This window comes from Cupressus sempervirens, chromosome 9 (genome assembly GCF_028749045.1).
Source record: "Cupressus sempervirens isolate cs-2001-9-10 chromosome 9, ASM2874904v1, whole genome shotgun sequence".
NCBI lineage: Eukaryota > Viridiplantae > Streptophyta > Pinopsida > Cupressales > Cupressaceae > Cupressus > Cupressus sempervirens.
The window spans coordinates 3,446,134-3,462,509 of record NC_143126.1 but is presented as its reverse complement, the minus strand read 5'-3'; the positions used below and the strand labels follow the sequence as shown (position 1 = coordinate 3,462,509).

General features: G+C 36.0%; 1 protein-coding gene across 2 annotated transcripts in view; it reads left to right on the top strand.

Annotated features, from left to right (window-relative positions):
- LOC149537333 (ENHANCED DISEASE RESISTANCE protein (DUF1336)) overlaps positions 1 to 16,376 on the top strand; it is a 410,405-nt gene that overhangs the window by 101,281 nt on the left and 292,748 nt on the right. For both annotated transcript variants that reach the window (XM_089802846.1, XM_089802847.1), the window contains exons 9-12: positions 1,050 to 1,150; positions 1,253 to 1,348; positions 1,908 to 1,972; positions 3,395 to 3,466. In XM_089802846.1, coding sequence (XP_089658972.1) covers positions 1,050 to 1,150; positions 1,253 to 1,348; positions 1,908 to 1,972; positions 3,395 to 3,466 — 334 coding nt within the window. The remainder of the gene's footprint in view (positions 1 to 1,049; positions 1,151 to 1,252; positions 1,349 to 1,907; positions 1,973 to 3,394; positions 3,467 to 16,376) is intronic.

Below are 16,376 nucleotides of genomic sequence, written 5' to 3'. Positions count from 1 at the left end.
GACTATTTTGATGTTGTACTTGTGCTTACTTATAGTTTTACAAAACGAATTTGTTATTTTAATTTTGCTTTATACTATTAGGCTATCATTCTTCAACATTCTACATGAGGATGCCATTTTGTACCTTATTTGCATTTAAATATATCTAGAGTCAACTTGTTTCTTTGTTTTTACTCATTTATTGATGATAGATACATCTTCTCATTGAATTTTGCAAAAACAATTCGTTTTTATTTAATTTTAAGCAATTTTTTAAGTTGTTGATAAATCACTGGTTTTTTGCCTTTTTTTTTGCCCCTTGGCAAGAAGTAGCTGAGTATGAGTTTTTCAACTATGGCCTAGAGTATGCCTTAGATGCCTCCAGTTCATTGGAGGTACATACGTGCATGCCCACAACGAACTTGGCTCATTGGGGGCGCATCTTGGGCACATCCAATCAAACCCAGACATGGGTAGATCCATTAAGGGTGCAGAGAACCAAACCCACATATCTTGCAACATAGTTATTGTGAAAATGTTACACTCTGTAATTCATCATATTATGAGAAATATTCATATTTTCTACCTCTTTGAGCTATTTCAATAGCTTTCTTTAGTTATTTAATGACCCTGAGGTGTTGAATATAACCATTTTACAATGTTTGTAGGACTTTATATAATTGTTTTGAAGAAGGAAAAATTAACAGTGTTTTACCTTAGTCATTTTGATATATAAGTTAGATTTGTGGCCTAGTTTAACTGAATTCTAACTTTTCATGATCAATTTATGATCTGGTGACATAAGTCATTGAGAATGCAACATAGGAATTTCAGTTTACTATGAAGTTATCCACTTACAGTTTTATTTGTTTTTAAGTAAAAGCAAATTATACATGTAAAATATTGCACTTTCAAATTTCCTTGTATGTAAATGTCATAGCCAATATGATCTTTACCCTTGGGAATATGTGTGAAAAATGATCTTATATAAATAATCTTTACCTTCCAGAGCATCTTTTCCAGAAGATTGTAAACTTTGTGTTTGGTAATACAAAGATGTATGACTGCAGAGGGATAAACTTCTCCTTATGAAATCTGTTGGTGTAGTGGATGCTAGTCCAGATGCAGTGTTTGAGATGGTCATCAGTCTCGACCAGTCAAAAAGATACGAGTAAGTATGTTTCTTGCAAGCAACTTCTGTCTTGGAATGTGTGAGTCCTGCACCATTTATAGTTGTTAAACTAATAAATATTTGAAATATAATTTTTTGAAGATGGGACATGTTGACTAGTGACCTGGAGTTGATTGAGCGCATTGATGGACACAATGATATAGTTTATGGAACATATGACCCAAAATATATAAGCAAGTAAGGTCCTTTTATCTTGATTGCCTGCATGTGTATTTCAAATGTCCTTTGTGCTTTAGGTGTTGTAGTTTCTATTCCAGTGCTATCACCATCTCCATAGTTTAAAAGAAGTAGAGAAACTATGATTTTGCTTTTTTATTTGAACTAGTTTTGTGAATGATAAACAAATGATACTAACTAGTAACTTTTATGGAGTAGATGGTTTGATTAGTTGGAACTTCTTTTTCACTTCCTCTTGCTCTTGTCTCTAGTTATTTTTTCAAATCCCATTCATCTGTATTGGTAATCTGTGAAGATTAACATAGTTTTGCTCTTTCTCTCTCTCTCTTCAATTAATGTCACTTGTTTTAATTAATTTTGGGAATTATAGACATATGTAGAAGAGAGAAATCTCTTAGTAAAATAGTAGAGTTTCTTAGTTTACATTAAAGCTAAATAATTATATGATATCATCATTTTCTAAAACAATTTGTACAATTTTATCTGTTCATGCTAATAACTTTGTATCTTTTTGCACAATTAATCAATTAAAACTAGCAATGGATCAACTGATTTGTAGGTGGCACTCAAAAAGAGATTTTTTGCTTTCGCGACAATGGTTCCGCGATCAAGATGGAACATACAGTAAGAGTTTTCATTTTTGTGTACCATATTTAATTTAGCAAGAGCTTTCATTTCTTACAGTACTATATTTAATTCAATTTAGTTGGTGCAGAAAGTATAAATAATCTATCCATTTCATTTAAACAAATTAATTTTAGTTAGTGTGGAAAGTATAACTAATCTGCCCATTAAATATAATCAAAATAAATTTAGTTAGTTGGGAAAGTGTACTTTATGTATCTTTATTAAATAAATTTACTTGATATAGTGTGCAAGACAAAGCCTTATTTATGTGTCAATTTTGATGCTTATTTATACTCAAGGTGAATAATGGGCTGTTTGATCATTATATATATATATATATATATATATATATATATATATATAATGACCCTATGAACACAATTTATTCGTAACTTATGGGCAATATCTATTTCTATATATTAAATATAGTCATCCAATATATATTGATAATGACTTTAACAACCCATTATGTACCTTGAGTGAGTTTGCATATGTATTAGAGGTAGTCGTGTATCCATGAACTAGTTTTGTATTATTTAGATATTGCAGCTAGGAGTCTTATTTGCATTGATTTTAACAGTTGATTAAACATTATCTTTTTGTTAACATATATTAATGTGCACTATGGATGTACCACCAAAGTGAAATTTAAGTTTATCTTGTACAATTTCTTATTAATGAAAATGTGACAGAGATTGCCAAATGACCAAAGTTGGTGAGTATGATTATAATAAAATAATCATTATAATGGTTAATCAGGGGTGCTTATAGGACTAAGAAAAATAGTCTGGGAACAAAAAGTAATCAGAGTGGGTAAAGCTTCAAAATAATTTGCAACCTTAATTAAACATCCATATGGACTTGGATGTCTTGATCTTGCTGAGAATTTGACCATTGATTGAGAAAAGTGCCCAGACAATTTAGATTACAAAGTTTTAATGATCCAACTGGGATAATAACCGTCCATAGCAATGTCACTAGATGACACAATGCGAGGTTGTTTCTTTAAGGTCCACTTTGGAGTCCTTTTGGCAAACAATATTTCTTATCTAGCAAATGATTTGAACAATATGCAATCTCTCATGAGAATCAAGCATTTCAATTTTGTTCTTGAGTAATTCTGGTTGTGTTGCAGTGTAAATGACAACCTATATTTAAACAACACTTACACAAAGCAAAAGGAAAAGATTTAAAACAATCATAGAACTGTGAAACTTTAAAATGTATTGAGTGGATGTTCAATTTGTGCCAATAATCATTTTTTATGTGAAAATTTATTTGCTATGTTGTTTGTTATGAATGCTTATGAGAATACACAAGTAGAAAGAATTTCCCAGTAGATTGAGATATATTTTATGAAAATTATTCTATATTTTTTTTATTGCCAATATTTTGACAAGTTCTTTTTCTACTATGCAGCTATCTTGCAAACATCAACGACACACAAGAAATCTCCCAAAAAGTCTGGTATTAGCCGAATCAAGCTAAACTGTAAGATTTAATCTCCCTTGAGTCAGAGGAACTATAGAATTATGAAGCAAAAAGAACAGAGTCAAAGTCTAAAACTAAAGTGGTAGTTGGATTGGATAAACTTGGTTTTCCAAGTTTGATTTGTCTTAATGAGACAATGTTGCTTGTTGTACTTAAATCATACATTATTTGGACGATTCCATATTTGTGGCATATTTCTTTATATCATCTTATAGTGGACAATATTTTAATTTGAACTTCTTTGTTAGCCGTACCATAATTCTTTACCTGCAAATTCTTTTTAACAATATAGTTACACAGGGCTTTTTCAGCGTGAATCCACTCTGCTGTTACAGATACAATTTTGCAGAAGAAAAGTTATGTATTCATTGAAATAGTGATGGTTATGTATTATCTCTTGTAGTTGGTAGCTTTTTAGTAAACTTCAATAAAAATTCTTAGCGGCATAGCTGCATAGGTGTTTTTCAGTGTGAGTCCATTCTCTTCTTAGAGATAAATATTTGTAGAAGAAAAGAGGTTGTGTATTTAACTAAAATAAGCTCAAACAGCCCATAGGTACATCTAGTCTAAGTCACAGGGTTCGCTGAATTTTGGCCATGAAGTTCGAAATTGATGAACCTTAAATTCCTACATAAAAATCTTTAAAATTCGTGTGAAATTTGTATGGTAAATGGTGAGCATTTTTTATTAGGGTTTCTAATTAAATTTTTTCACCATTAGTACATAACGTTGAGTGGGACCAAGGAGAAATGTGGAGCTGCGGAAGTCAAGAGTTGGCTGAATACAGAATAAGATTAATCGATGCATCTAACAACTGACCATTTCAATCGTTGGAAGATTGCAAACAGCCATTCCAAGCTTGCTGGTCGAAATGACTCCTGTCAGTTGTTTTTTAATTCATCAATTTTCCATGTCGCTATCAAACAAAAGCTCTCCTATCCCAACGATGGAAACACATTATTGAAGCGATAACAAGTGGTCTTTTTAAATATTTAGTCTATGCATTTAACATTATTATTATATTTATAGGTACTACTTTATTTTCAATTTAATATTATTCTTTTTTAATCTTGTAATACCAACATTTGATAAGTCTATCAAATTTTTTGATAAATTAAAATATTTGCTAGATAAGATAATAATATTAATGTCCATGAAAAACCAATAGAGGTTTATGGGATTGAGCATACAAAATATAAAATATGGAGATTTAAATTATTTAAATTTAAAATATACAAATTGAAATATTTAACTTAAATGAAATTTATTAGTATTTTAAAATTTTAGAAAATTATTTAAATTTAGTATAATATTATTTATTTTCATAATTTAAATTTATTATATATTTAAAAAATAAAATTTATATAAGGCAAACTTAATAACTATTTTTTTTTTGAAGTTTTTCCGTCGTCAAATTTCATTCAAATTTTATTGTGGTCAAACATGAACTTGAACTTGAACCTTGTGATTGAGCATCGAGTTACATAAAGAAGTACTACTAGATAGATTTTTAATTGATGTCAAACAAAACAAATTGTTATATGTAGAAATATAGTGAGATTTATAGATTGTAAGCTCCCCAACTTTTGCTCATCATACCATTGAAGTACTCAATTTTTAGTAGTCCCTGAATAGACAAAATTCGTAGAAATCCATCGTAGATCAGTGCATAAAAGAACAAAAAACCCATTGTGTTGGAATCGATCCTTGATGCAAGAGCATCTTGGTTTCTTGGCAATCTTGCATCGCCCAAAATAATTTCCTTTCAGTTTGTTTGATGCTCGATTGCATCTGGGTAGTTTTAAGTTTTTAGGTAGTGATCAATCTAGTGCGCTCCTTATCTTATGCAATCTTTATGGCATTGTCTAGGCATTGTGAGGATCATATGCCTAGCTTCACAACTCTTTCCGATGCATTTGGATAAATTTATCTTCAGATTGGTTTGGTCCTATATTTGCTTTCTTGTTCTAATGGTAAAGGTGGTGATATTGAGCTTGTGATGGATGTAATATCCCCATTTTTGCCAATATCGGAGTTTGAGAGATTAGCCTATTATTGTGATCCTTATAGGCTAATTGTTTTGGATAGAGGGTCTTTTGAGGCAGTGGCTTGGCTTTGGAGGGTCTTATTTTCTTCACAATTTGGTAAGTTATAGGTTGGTCTTCATTTGGCTCAGATCGGACTTCATTTGGGCTTAGTTTTGTGTGCTTACAATTTCTGGTAAGTTGGGTGGCGATTGAGATGGACCCTTTCTATTTTTGGAAACTGCATTTGGTCACATGGAGAAATAATAGGTGTGACTCCTATTTCAGACGACATATTTAAATGATGAGTATTTTGGGAGTTATAATATTTTTAGTGGCCTAATTATTATTAAATCATTAATTGACTTCTTATAAAGTTATATTTTAATTTTATAATATCACTTAAGTTGAGGGTTGAGTCATCATTGCAAAGGGCCATTTATTTCATTAATATTATGCCTGAGCTAGGTATTAAATGTTACTGAAAGAGTTAAGTTGGAAAGTTTCAAGAGCTGAGTTCTTTTGGGAAACTTTCACAATTTCAAAAGTTGAGTTCATTTGGGAAACTTTCACAATTTTAGAAGGTGAGTTTTTTTGGAAACTTTTGTCAACAAAGGCATTATGAATATGAGCTCATTTCATTGGGAAAAGCACGCTTGAATATTTATTTGGTTTTGTTTCCGTTGTGGCTTTCTAAGGCTTTGAAGTTTGTGCCCTTGCTGAAGTATAAGGGTTTTTTATCCACTACTGAAGTATAGCGGAAGATTGTTTGAAATTGGTAGTGCAAATTGCTGTCAAAGTATAGCAATTTGATTTATCTTCTCAACTGCATTAATTGTGCAAGAGAAGCTGATGTTTGTGAGTGAATTGTTCTGATTCGAAAGGGTTTGGAGATAGAAGTTATAAGTTGTAGACCTGTGTTTTCCTTTGGAGTTTGATGTTTTCTTTATGGGGGACAAAGTCTACTACATGCTAATTGCGATCCGTGTAATAAACTCAGCTAGTTCTGATCAAACAGTAAGGATCTGATCTGTAAGAACTTCGTCAAACAATTGCCACCCTGGCTATTCTTTTAACAAATTAATACTGTTCAATTTATAAAATAGCTTCTGCATAAATCATACTAGAAAATGGATATGACAATCAATATTCCCAATACTTAATAAGTCGGATAACCAAAAGATTGGTCTCAAAAATGATGCTTGACAATTACAACCTTCCTAAATTGGCAATAGAGTAAATGAAATGCAAAAACACAGAAATGACAGACCCGTGAATAATGAAGAATCATGCAAAACTCATGACGCCTAGGGATATCACTTTCGGCTCACACTCCTACTCCTAACTGGCCGCTGTTGGATATAATGCCGAGTATGTCTTTAACACTAACCACGTCTGCACTCCTTGAAAACTACCGTGGCCTCGTATACTGCTGAAGACGTGACTCTAAATAGACAAGTTTGCAATCTTGCTCGAGTTGCTACTGATGATGGAGAAATGTAGTTGACTCACAATCCCTTCTAATCAGTCGGCTCCCTTCACTTCATTAATACTCCCTACGTGCTGGAAAACACCTGTTTGTTGATGAAGAATGGTGACTCAATGCAATCGGGTTCACTGCTGGAAATGTGTAGCCACTAGCATTCACATTATCCTCAAAAAGAATTGACGTCGAGTTTGAACAAAAACTCTTGCCGCGGCTACTGGTTTTCCGTTCTTGCTGTTACTTGAGTGACATCCAAAGCATACCATGACTGGGAATGATGGTACTTACAGAGACTGCCGTACTCAGGAAAACAATCTTCTCCTGCCGTTAATGACTTTAGTAAATCTGTAGTAGTAAATGATGCCTAAGCCCAAAGACGTCTCTCTCTTATTTCCTATGCCCAAGGAAATGCTGAAAAATTCCTCGTGTGGACTCCCAACTGTAAATGCAATTAAAATTCCAGAATGCCATACCAACCTTTTGAATGATCTGATATAGGCACCAATAAGAAGACTGGGGCTACATCCAGCTCCTAATGTCTCAAGGGTTTTCGTCCTCAAGATTCTGACCAGTCACATATAAGCAATCAAGACTTAGAATATTTTAGTTCATAAATTCTTGTGTGTTGTAAATCCCAATGCAACTCCTTTTTTATAACTTCGAATTTTGTCCCAAGCACTACGTACAAGGAATGTGGGATTAAACACATTTTCATCCTATAGTCACTTAAGTCACTTTATAAAGTAAATTACTTAATAATCATAAAGTAACTTTAATAAAATACTAGAATATATGAAATAACCCTCTGACGTGATTGGTAGACATCCTATTAATTCATACCGTTAATCTATCTGGATGTGGAGATAGATTAATCTTGTCGCCAAGTACTAGAATTGAGAAGGGGACATGACAGTCCTCCCTTCTTGGGGTTGGTTGCCCTCAAGCAATCTCAATGTTGGGTGCTGCAATATAGACTTACCTTCCCAAGTGGCGTCCTCATATGGCAAGTCTTTCCATCAGATCAGATATTCTTTGACGGTTCTATTACATAACTTCCTCTCCTTGGTCTCATTCACCTCCTCTGGTACTAAAATGAGTTTACCTACTTCATCAAGCGGAGGCAAACTCTCTGAAGGCACAATCTGCTGACCTACTGCCTTCTTGAGGCACGAAACATGAAAGACGTTGGGGATCTGGCTATCACCAGGTAGCTCCAACTCATACGCAACCTCCCAATCCTCCTGGTGATACAATAAGGTCCGTAAAATCTGGGCTTAAGTTTCTCGGACCTGCTTTTCTTCAAGGAGCTTTTCCTATAAGGCTATAGACGAAGAAAAACTCTATCACCCACCTCAAAACTCCGCTCAGTGCGATGTTGATCAGCATATAACTTCTGCTGATTCTATGCCTGTTGAATATTATCCTTGAGAGCTAGGAGGATATCTTGCTGGTCCATAATCCAATCTTTGGCCAGTGGTGCCCGGCTGTCCTGTAATGCCAAATCAATAAAAGAAAGGGCCTCATAACCATAAAGGGCACGAAAAGGAGTCATTTGAATGGAAATATGGTAGGTGGTGTTGTAACAATAGTCCCCCAAATACAACCACTTAACCCATGCTCTCTACTGCCCTGCAATGTAGTTCCTCAAGTACCCTTTCACCCACTTATTCAGTATTTCGGTTTGACCATCCGTTTGTGGGTGATAGCTAGTGCCAGGAGTCAATTCTGTACTTGTCAATCTGAAAATCTCCTGCCAAAAGGTATTGAGAAACCTACTATCCCTATCACTCACAATAGTCCTGGGTAATCCATGGAGCTAGAAATCTTCTCGAAAAAATAGCTCAGCTACCTAAGAGGCTGACCAGTCTATGGCAATTGCGAAGAAATGTGCATATTTGGTCAATTTGTCCACCACTGCAAAGATGCAGTCCCTGCCTTAGACCGTTGGCAAGCCAGTAATAAAATCCATGGAGATGCTCTCCCACCTCTGGGCTGGAATAGGGAGAGGTTGAAGTAATCCTACAAGAAAGCCCTGTTCAAACTTGTTCTGCTGACAAGTCTGGCACTCTCTGACATGCTACAAAACATCGTCCTTAAGCCCCTCCCAAGAGAATCTCTCCCTGATCTGCCTGTAGGTTTTAAAAAAACTTGGGTGCCCTGTTGATGGTGCATCATGTACGGTGCACATAATATCCTCCTTTAGTTTAGATTCAGGTACTAGGTAGATTCTGTTTTTGTAATATATAACATCATTCATTACCTTGTACCACTCGTCCTGAAGTATACCATCCAAAATCTGACAAGCATGAGCATTTTTGGAATAGTCCACTAATAGCCGGGACCTCCAATCTACTGAAATCTCAGAAATGGTGTAACATGCTAGCACTGGGGGTCGTCGGGAAAGAGCATCAGAAACTATATTATTTTTCCCTTTGACATATTCAATGTAAAAATCGTAAGCTTGTATCTTGTTGACTCATTTCTGCTGCCTTTTGTTCAACTCCTTCTGTTCCAGGAAGTAGCACAAGCTGTTATGATCGGTCTTAACTGTAAATTTACTTTCCACCAAGTATTGCCTAAATTTGGTTAAGGCATGCATTATAGCTAGCATCTCCTTATTATAGGTGGAATATAGCAACTCGTCGCCCCTAAGTTTCCTACTCTCAAAAGCAATGGGATGACAGTCCTTTGCTCTCAAAAGCAATCGGATGACAGTCCTGCATGAATACTGCCCCTATTCCACTTCCCGTAGCATCGCACTCTTAAACAAAGGGCTTAGAAAAATCAGGAAGTGCTAGCACTGGACATGTACTCATCACCTATTTCAGTTTATCAAATGCTACCTCAGAATCCTCTGTCCAACTGAATGCCCCTTTCCGTGTCAGATCGGTAAGGGGTGCTGCTACCTGGAAAAACCCTTGGCAAACTGCCAATAATAGGAACAAAGACCAAGAAAACCCCACAACTCCGATACATCTTTCGGTTGTGGCCGATCCAGAATTGCTTGTATCTTCTCCTGATGCACCTTAACTCCCTTGGCACCAATCACATGCCCCAAATAGAGAATCTCAGTTAGCCCAAATTCGTACTTAGACTCTTTTGCAAATAAGAAATGCTCCTCCATGAGACTAAGGACCTCATCCAAATGCTGCAAATGTTCTTCCCAAGTCCTGCTGAAGATTAAAAGGTCATCAAAGAAAACCAATACTCTCTTCCTTAGCTTTTTCTTGAAAATATGGTTCATGCATGACTAGAAAGTGGCAGTTGTGTTAGTGAGCCCGAATGGCATCACCAAAAACTCGTAGTGTCCATAATGGCATCTAAAAGCTGTCTTATGCACATCATCCTCACAGACTTGACATTTGAGGTATCCTGATCGAAGGTCCATCTTCGAGAAATAAACTGCCCCGTGAAGCTCATCCAGTAACTCATCAATGTGGGGAATCGAATACCTGTTCTTAATTGTTCTCTTGTTCAATGCACAATAGTCTATACACATCCGAAGGGTGCCGTCCTTATCCAACACTACTGAAGAAGCAAAGGGGCTAGAGCTGGGTCTGATATGCCCATATCTAAAAGCTCCTTGATCATCTTCTCTATCTCTTCCTTGTAGTGCCTGGGGTGACGATAAGTGGTAGTAATAACGGGTTTGGCTCCCTCCTCAAGCTCAATAATATGCTCAAACCCTCTATCTGTTGGGATTCCCAGAGGTATATCCTCAAACACTCTCTTGTGCTTATTTATAACTGTTTGAATGTCATAATGATACTGCTGTCCTGTATCCTGTGTCTCCTTTGAGGAGATGAAACACTGTGTCGCCCACTCTATATCATCATGTCTCAAAATAGCCTCCATCCTATGAGCTGAAATCACTCTGGGGCCACTATCTGGTATGGCTCTAAGGATTACCAATCTGTCATCCTGTAAGAACTCTAACTGCATAGTCTCATGGTCAAATGTATATCTACGGAGAGTCCTCAACCACTGTCTTCCCAAAATAGCATCCAACCCATCCAAATCGACTATGTAAAAATCAGCCTCTAGAAGATAACCATCAAATTGTATTTGAAGACTGGCTACCTTCTTTGTGCACCTCAAAACTTCACCGCCAGCTACCTTAACATCAAATGCGGGTATGACAACTATTTGTAAACCCCTCCTAGATACCATCCCTGTACTAATGAAATTATGCGAGGCTCCTATATCCAAGAGACAAATAATATGCTGTCCTCTAACAACCCCTTTCAGCTTGAAAGGATGACATGCCGGATCACTAGAGAGGGTGGCTATAACAAGAGGCTGTTCTGTAGGTGGTTTTTTCTTCTTATCTTTATCGGGCTGCCCCTCAACTTCTTCTTCCCCGCTGTCCCTAGTGTTATTATATCCCTGTGGCTCTTCTTCCTCCTCCTCCTCTAAATGGACCTCAATGAAGTGGATTTTGCCTTTACCGAGGCATTTGTGGTTAGGAGTCCAAGGCTCCGTATAAGTAAAACATAACTTCTTCCTCCTAAGTTCATTACGTGTCTCAAAGTCCAATCTGGGGGTGTTTGTCTTTTGCTGGTTTTTATTCCCTTGAAAAGAAGTTGATCCTTTATAGGATTTCTTATGAGGTTGCAGCAGTGAGGAAGGTGAATCCAAATCATGGGCAATCTTAATAGCATCATCCAAGGTGTTTGGTTTAAGAACTTTAACCAAACCTCTAAATCTGTCCTGCAACTCTTCTGTGAATAACATCACCTTACGCTATTCAAACATAGCCGGCACCATCATTGGAATCCGCTGAAATTCATATATAGAGTGATCCAAGGTCCCACTCTGCTGTAATTGAGCCAAATCCTTATAGTAGACCTCGATGTCCTTCCTGTTAAAACAAGTAATCAGCTTCGAGCTGAAAGTCTCATATGAAGTGATGAGACCGTGATCTTGGGTGACTAATTGATGATGCCACTAATCATAGGCTGCTTCCTCAAGATGCATCTTGGCAAATCTGATAGCTTCCGTTTCTGACATGGGCTTGAGTGTTAGGTAATTATCTAGCTTATGAATCCATGCCCTGGCTGAAGTTTTATTGCTGCCATCAAAAGTGGGAAGGGTTAATTTATTCATAGCATGTTTTAGATCCCTGTTTTGTACCTTGGGCCTCCTATCCTATTGAGGTCTCTCTGCTTCCCTCTTTTGGTTCATATACTAAACAAAAGTTAAATTTTGTTTGACTGGATTAGGAAATAGATCTCATTTGTCATACATTGCCATAACATTATCAGGTAACAAAGCTAGGGCTGCAGGTTGAGCAACTTCCTCTTCAGCATTATTTCCCACAAAAACGGGCATCAAGGGTCTATCTGTATTCCAAGTACGAGCTCTTGCTGCACGGGGTGACCCTGCTATGCTACCATCTCCACTGTGGTGACTCAGTGCTTCTCTATTTATTGGAGCTAACTGCTGCATGGCACCTGTAAGCTGCTGTAATGCTGTAGCAATGTTATTCTGCCCATCTCTAATAGCTTGTAAGGTCTCCATTACTTCCCTATCCGGTGCTTCTGCATTTTGTGCCATTGGAGAAGCCGGTGCTTGTTCCTGAACTTGTTCAACTCTAGTAGTTTGTTCAACCTGTACTTCTGGCCCAAAACTTATTTCCTCATCTACTGAATAACTGTCTTCCACTACAAGATGTTCTGAAGATTCTGTCTGTTCCAGCTGAAGATGACGGAATTTATACTGCCTTTTACTCATTCCCAGCTATCATTTTGTTTAATGAAACCTGGAAATAATTATTTTTCCCACAAGCTGGCAAGATTTGTGGCTCTGATACCACTGTAATAAACTTAGCTAGTTTTGATCAAACAGTAAGGATCTGATTTGTAGGAATTTCGTCAAACAATTGCCACTTTGGCTATTCTTTTAACAAATTATACTGTTCAATTTATAAAATAGCTTCTACATAAATCATACTAGAAAATGGATATGACAATCAATATTCCCAATACTTAATAAGTTGGATAACCAAAAGATTGGTCCTAGAAATGATGCTTGACAATTACAACCTTACTAAACTGGCAATAGACTTCCAATACAAATTTTTATCATATAAATGAAATGCAAAAAAAGAAATGACAAACCCGTGAATAATGAAGAATTTGTCCAGAACTAATGATGCCCAAGGATATCACTTCCGGCTCACACTCCTACTCCTAACCGGCCACCATTGGATATAATGCCGAGTATGTCCTTAACACTAACCACGTCTGCACTCCTTGAAAACTGCTGTGGCCTCATATACTATTGAAGACATGACTCTAAATGGACAAGTCTGCAATCTTACCCGAGTTGCTATTGATGATGGAGGAATGTAGTCGACTCACAGTCCCTTCTAATCAGTCGGCTCCCTTCACTTCATTAATACTCCCTACGTGTTGGTAAACACCTGTTTGCTAATGAAGAATGGCGACTCAATGCAATCTGGCTCATTGCTAGAAACATTTAACCACTACCATTCACATTATCCTCAAAAAGAACTGACGTCGAGTTTGAACAAATACTTTGGCCGCGGCTACTGGCTTTCCCTTCTTACTATTATGTGAGTGACATCCAAAACATACCACGACTGGGAGTGATGGTACTTGCAGAGACTGTCATACTTAGGAAAACAATCTTCTCCTGCCGTTAATGGCTCCAGTAAATCTGTAGTAGTAAATGACGCGTAAGCCCAAAGACGTCTCTCTCCTACTTCCTTTGCCCAAGGAAATGTTGAAAAATTCCTTACGTGGACTCCCAACTGTAAATGCAATTAAAATTCCAGAATGCCATACCAACCTTTTGAATGATCTGATATAGGCACCAATAAAAAGATTGGGGCTATGTCCAGCTTCTAATGTCTCAAGGGTTTTCGTCCTCGAGATTCTGACCAGTCACATTTAAGCAACCAGGACTTAGAATATTTTAGTTCATAAATTCTTGTGTGTTGTAAATCCCAATGCAACTCCTTTTTTATAACTTCGAATTTCATCCCAAGCACTATGTACAAGGAATGTGGGATTAAACATATTTTCGTCTTGTAGTCACTTAAGTCACTTTATAAAGTAAATGACTTAATAATCATAAAGTAACTTTAATAAAATACTGGAATATATGAAACAACCCTTCGACGTGATTGGTAGACATCCTATTAATTCATACTGTTAATCTATCCGGATGTGGAAATAGATTAATCCTGTCGCTAGGTACTCGAATTGAGAAGGGGACATGACAATTTGCCTTAAGTTGGAGGGAGTATACTATTGTATGTTGTTCCTCATACAAATCTACTGCAATTTGATATCTACAGAAGTTACCTACATGTTCTTCATTTAATTGCAAATTTCATGAGTTGTAGTTATTTGTTTTGGTCATCAGATTGCATGCCAAGTGTTTGTAAAAATGTCTATTGGCTATAGATGCACATTTCACAGGTTGAAATGATATGTATGTATTTGAATGGTCAAAAAAGATTGCATTTGTACTTCAGCTTCTTGGTTTGGACATCTAATAACCATTTGCATTTGTCTAAACTAAATTTGAACCATTACAAGTGTAATATCCCCTTTGTTTTTTAGCATTCATAGCATGATGTTGTCGTTAGCCTATTTCCCCACGGTCCCGTAGGCTAACCAGGACATTAAAGGGGCTTAGAGGCCATTTGGCCTAAATAGTTTCAGTTGCAGGTCATTTTGAGGGGTTTTGAGGCAACTTTGGGCATACTTACTATTTATACTAAGTCATCTTGGATATGGTCGGACATCTAGTGGCAGCGGTATGTCGATGGTAATTGTTTAAAATCGGCAAGAAGACTTGTTTATCATTGATAAGATTTGTTATGTATTGATAAAGTTATTTTATAAAGTTAAATTTAAATATTTAACTTTATTAATGCATAGACTATAGTTTGTGGGAAATATTTAAATTAAAAGAGTCCCCTTTATTTTATAACACATTGGAGACATAAGTTACATTACATAAAGGGAGTGATGTTTTATCCCACATTGAGAAAACGAAAGATTGAGCTCTTGTGAGAACACTATAAAAGAAAGGGAAGAGCTTCATTTCAGTATGCTTGGAAATATCAAAGAAATTGGAGATTATATCTCAATAGTTTGAAGGACGAAATCCCTTCAAGTTGGAAATCTTGACGCCATTGAAAGATATGGTCTTGAGATTCAACATAGTAGCAATCCGAAAAAGCAGATACGAAAAAGCATTCCGAAAAAGCAGAACCGAAAAAGCAGGCTGAAAAAGCGGGTACGAAAAAAGCAGTCCGAAAATGTAGAACCGAAAAAGCAGGCCGAAAAAAGCAGTTCGAAAAAAGCAAAACAGAAAGGGCAGCATTGAAGGAAATTATTACAGCCATCTACAACCAGGTTCTTTGTTAGTATTGCTTTTTAGGGTGTTATAAGCTTTCAGCTGTAAGTGTGCATTATACCAGCATTATCATTTTGTAATCCATGTAAATGCCAAAGTCTTGGCCATATTTCATGAGCATTGTAATTTTTATTGCAATTAAAAAGATAATAGTTGCTGGTGTCATTTAAGCAATTTAATATCATTATTTATCAGCTAGTTAGTTTGCATACCAACTGTTTGTAAAAATGCCAGTTGGCTGTAAGTGTTCATTTCTCATGCTTAGATCATATATATGCACTGAATATTGTCAAAATTAGTAGCACACTCATGTTAAGTCATTGTGTAGTCCATTGTAGTCTTCCAACACAAGATTCTCATTGATGCAAATTGAAGAAAAAGTCATTTGAAGCCAGCTGAAATACTATATCAGCCATACGTCCCTTGCATGTGAATTGTTTGATGAAATTCCTTGAGCTTTCATCAGCATTTTTGAGAGCAGATTTGAGGAGGGTTATTACAACAAGCAAGTGGAAGTAATCTAAAGATAAAAAACAACGAGATAGAGATTTCATTCAAAGTGTTTGACGAAATGTCAAACCATTACTCTTGTTAAGAAAAATTGATGTTTAATTAAGCTATCATCTTTTGAGGGTTATTACAGTCAAAGTAACAACACTTGGACCTGGCTCAAACTTGGCAAGTGTAGCTTGACTTATGACTTGACTCAGAGTCGCTAGTGACTCGGCAAAGTGACAAAACCCTTGAAATTTTGAGTTTTTTTAGGATTTAAAGAACATTCCATGCACCTATTATTGAATAAAGCTTAAAGACACAATGACATCATAAAATAGAAGGTAATTTGATTACATACATAAATATACATTGATTACATTTTACAGAAGTACAAAGGTGAATTGCTAAATACTAAAACTAAATAGTAGCTGAAGGAAATAGAAAACATAGATATATAAAATCCATGAAACCCATCAAAATGTATATTGAATCCATGAAATCCATGAAATCA